Below are 711 nucleotides of genomic sequence, written 5' to 3'. Positions count from 1 at the left end.
TTCTCATATACAATATTAAAATTAATTTGTGTCCAATTCAAGACTTATTAATTACTCTACCAAAATGATGTACCCCATTAAATCAAACTTGTTCCCAATTGCGCTTGTCTAATTTGGATGTATGTGAAAGTGAATTATTATCCAAAACCAACTCAACCACCTAAACTCCAAGTCAAGAAAACCAGCTAGCCTCTCTTCTCTATATATATTTTGTTTGCAACCAATTTGGAATAACATTATCAACAAATCATCAAACACAAAACATGGGTGGTACCACAAATTACACAGATTATATAAAGCACTTTATTTTGGTACATGGGGCTTGCCATGGTGCTTGGTGTTGGTACAAGATCAAGCCACTTCTAGAATCTTCAGGCCACAAGGTCACAGTTCTTGACCTTGCTGCTTCTGGAACCAACTTGAAGAAGATCGAAGATGTTGATACTTTTTCTCAGTACTCTGAGCCTTTGTTGGAGGTTATGGAGTCACTTCCCCCAAACGAAAAGGTGGTTCTTGTGGGTCACAGTCTTGGAGGGCTCAACATTGCACTTGCTATGGAAAAATTCCCCACAAAGGTCGCAGTTGGTGTTTTCTTAACAGCTTTTGTGCCGGACACTCAACACAAACCATCCTATGTCATTGAAAAGGTAGATGCTTCTTGAAATGAAGGGAAAAGTATATATATTTTTTTAATTTTCTATTTTTTTTAAA

General features: G+C 36.8%; 1 protein-coding gene across 1 annotated transcript in view; it reads left to right on the top strand.

Annotated features, from left to right (window-relative positions):
* LOC107626295 (salicylic acid-binding protein 2) overlaps positions 19 to 711 on the top strand; it is a 12987-nt gene continuing 12294 nt past the window's right edge. Inside the window, exon 1 of the mRNA XM_016329150.2 lies at positions 19 to 647. Coding sequence (XP_016184636.1) covers positions 264 to 647 — 384 coding nt within the window. The 5' untranslated portion in view covers positions 19 to 263. The remainder of the gene's footprint in view (positions 648 to 711) is intronic.

Source organism: Arachis ipaensis, chromosome B01, assembly GCF_000816755.2.
Source record: "Arachis ipaensis cultivar K30076 chromosome B01, Araip1.1, whole genome shotgun sequence".
NCBI classification, from domain to species: domain Eukaryota; kingdom Viridiplantae; phylum Streptophyta; class Magnoliopsida; order Fabales; family Fabaceae; genus Arachis; species Arachis ipaensis.
This window is presented reverse-complemented; position numbering and strand designations above follow the sequence as displayed.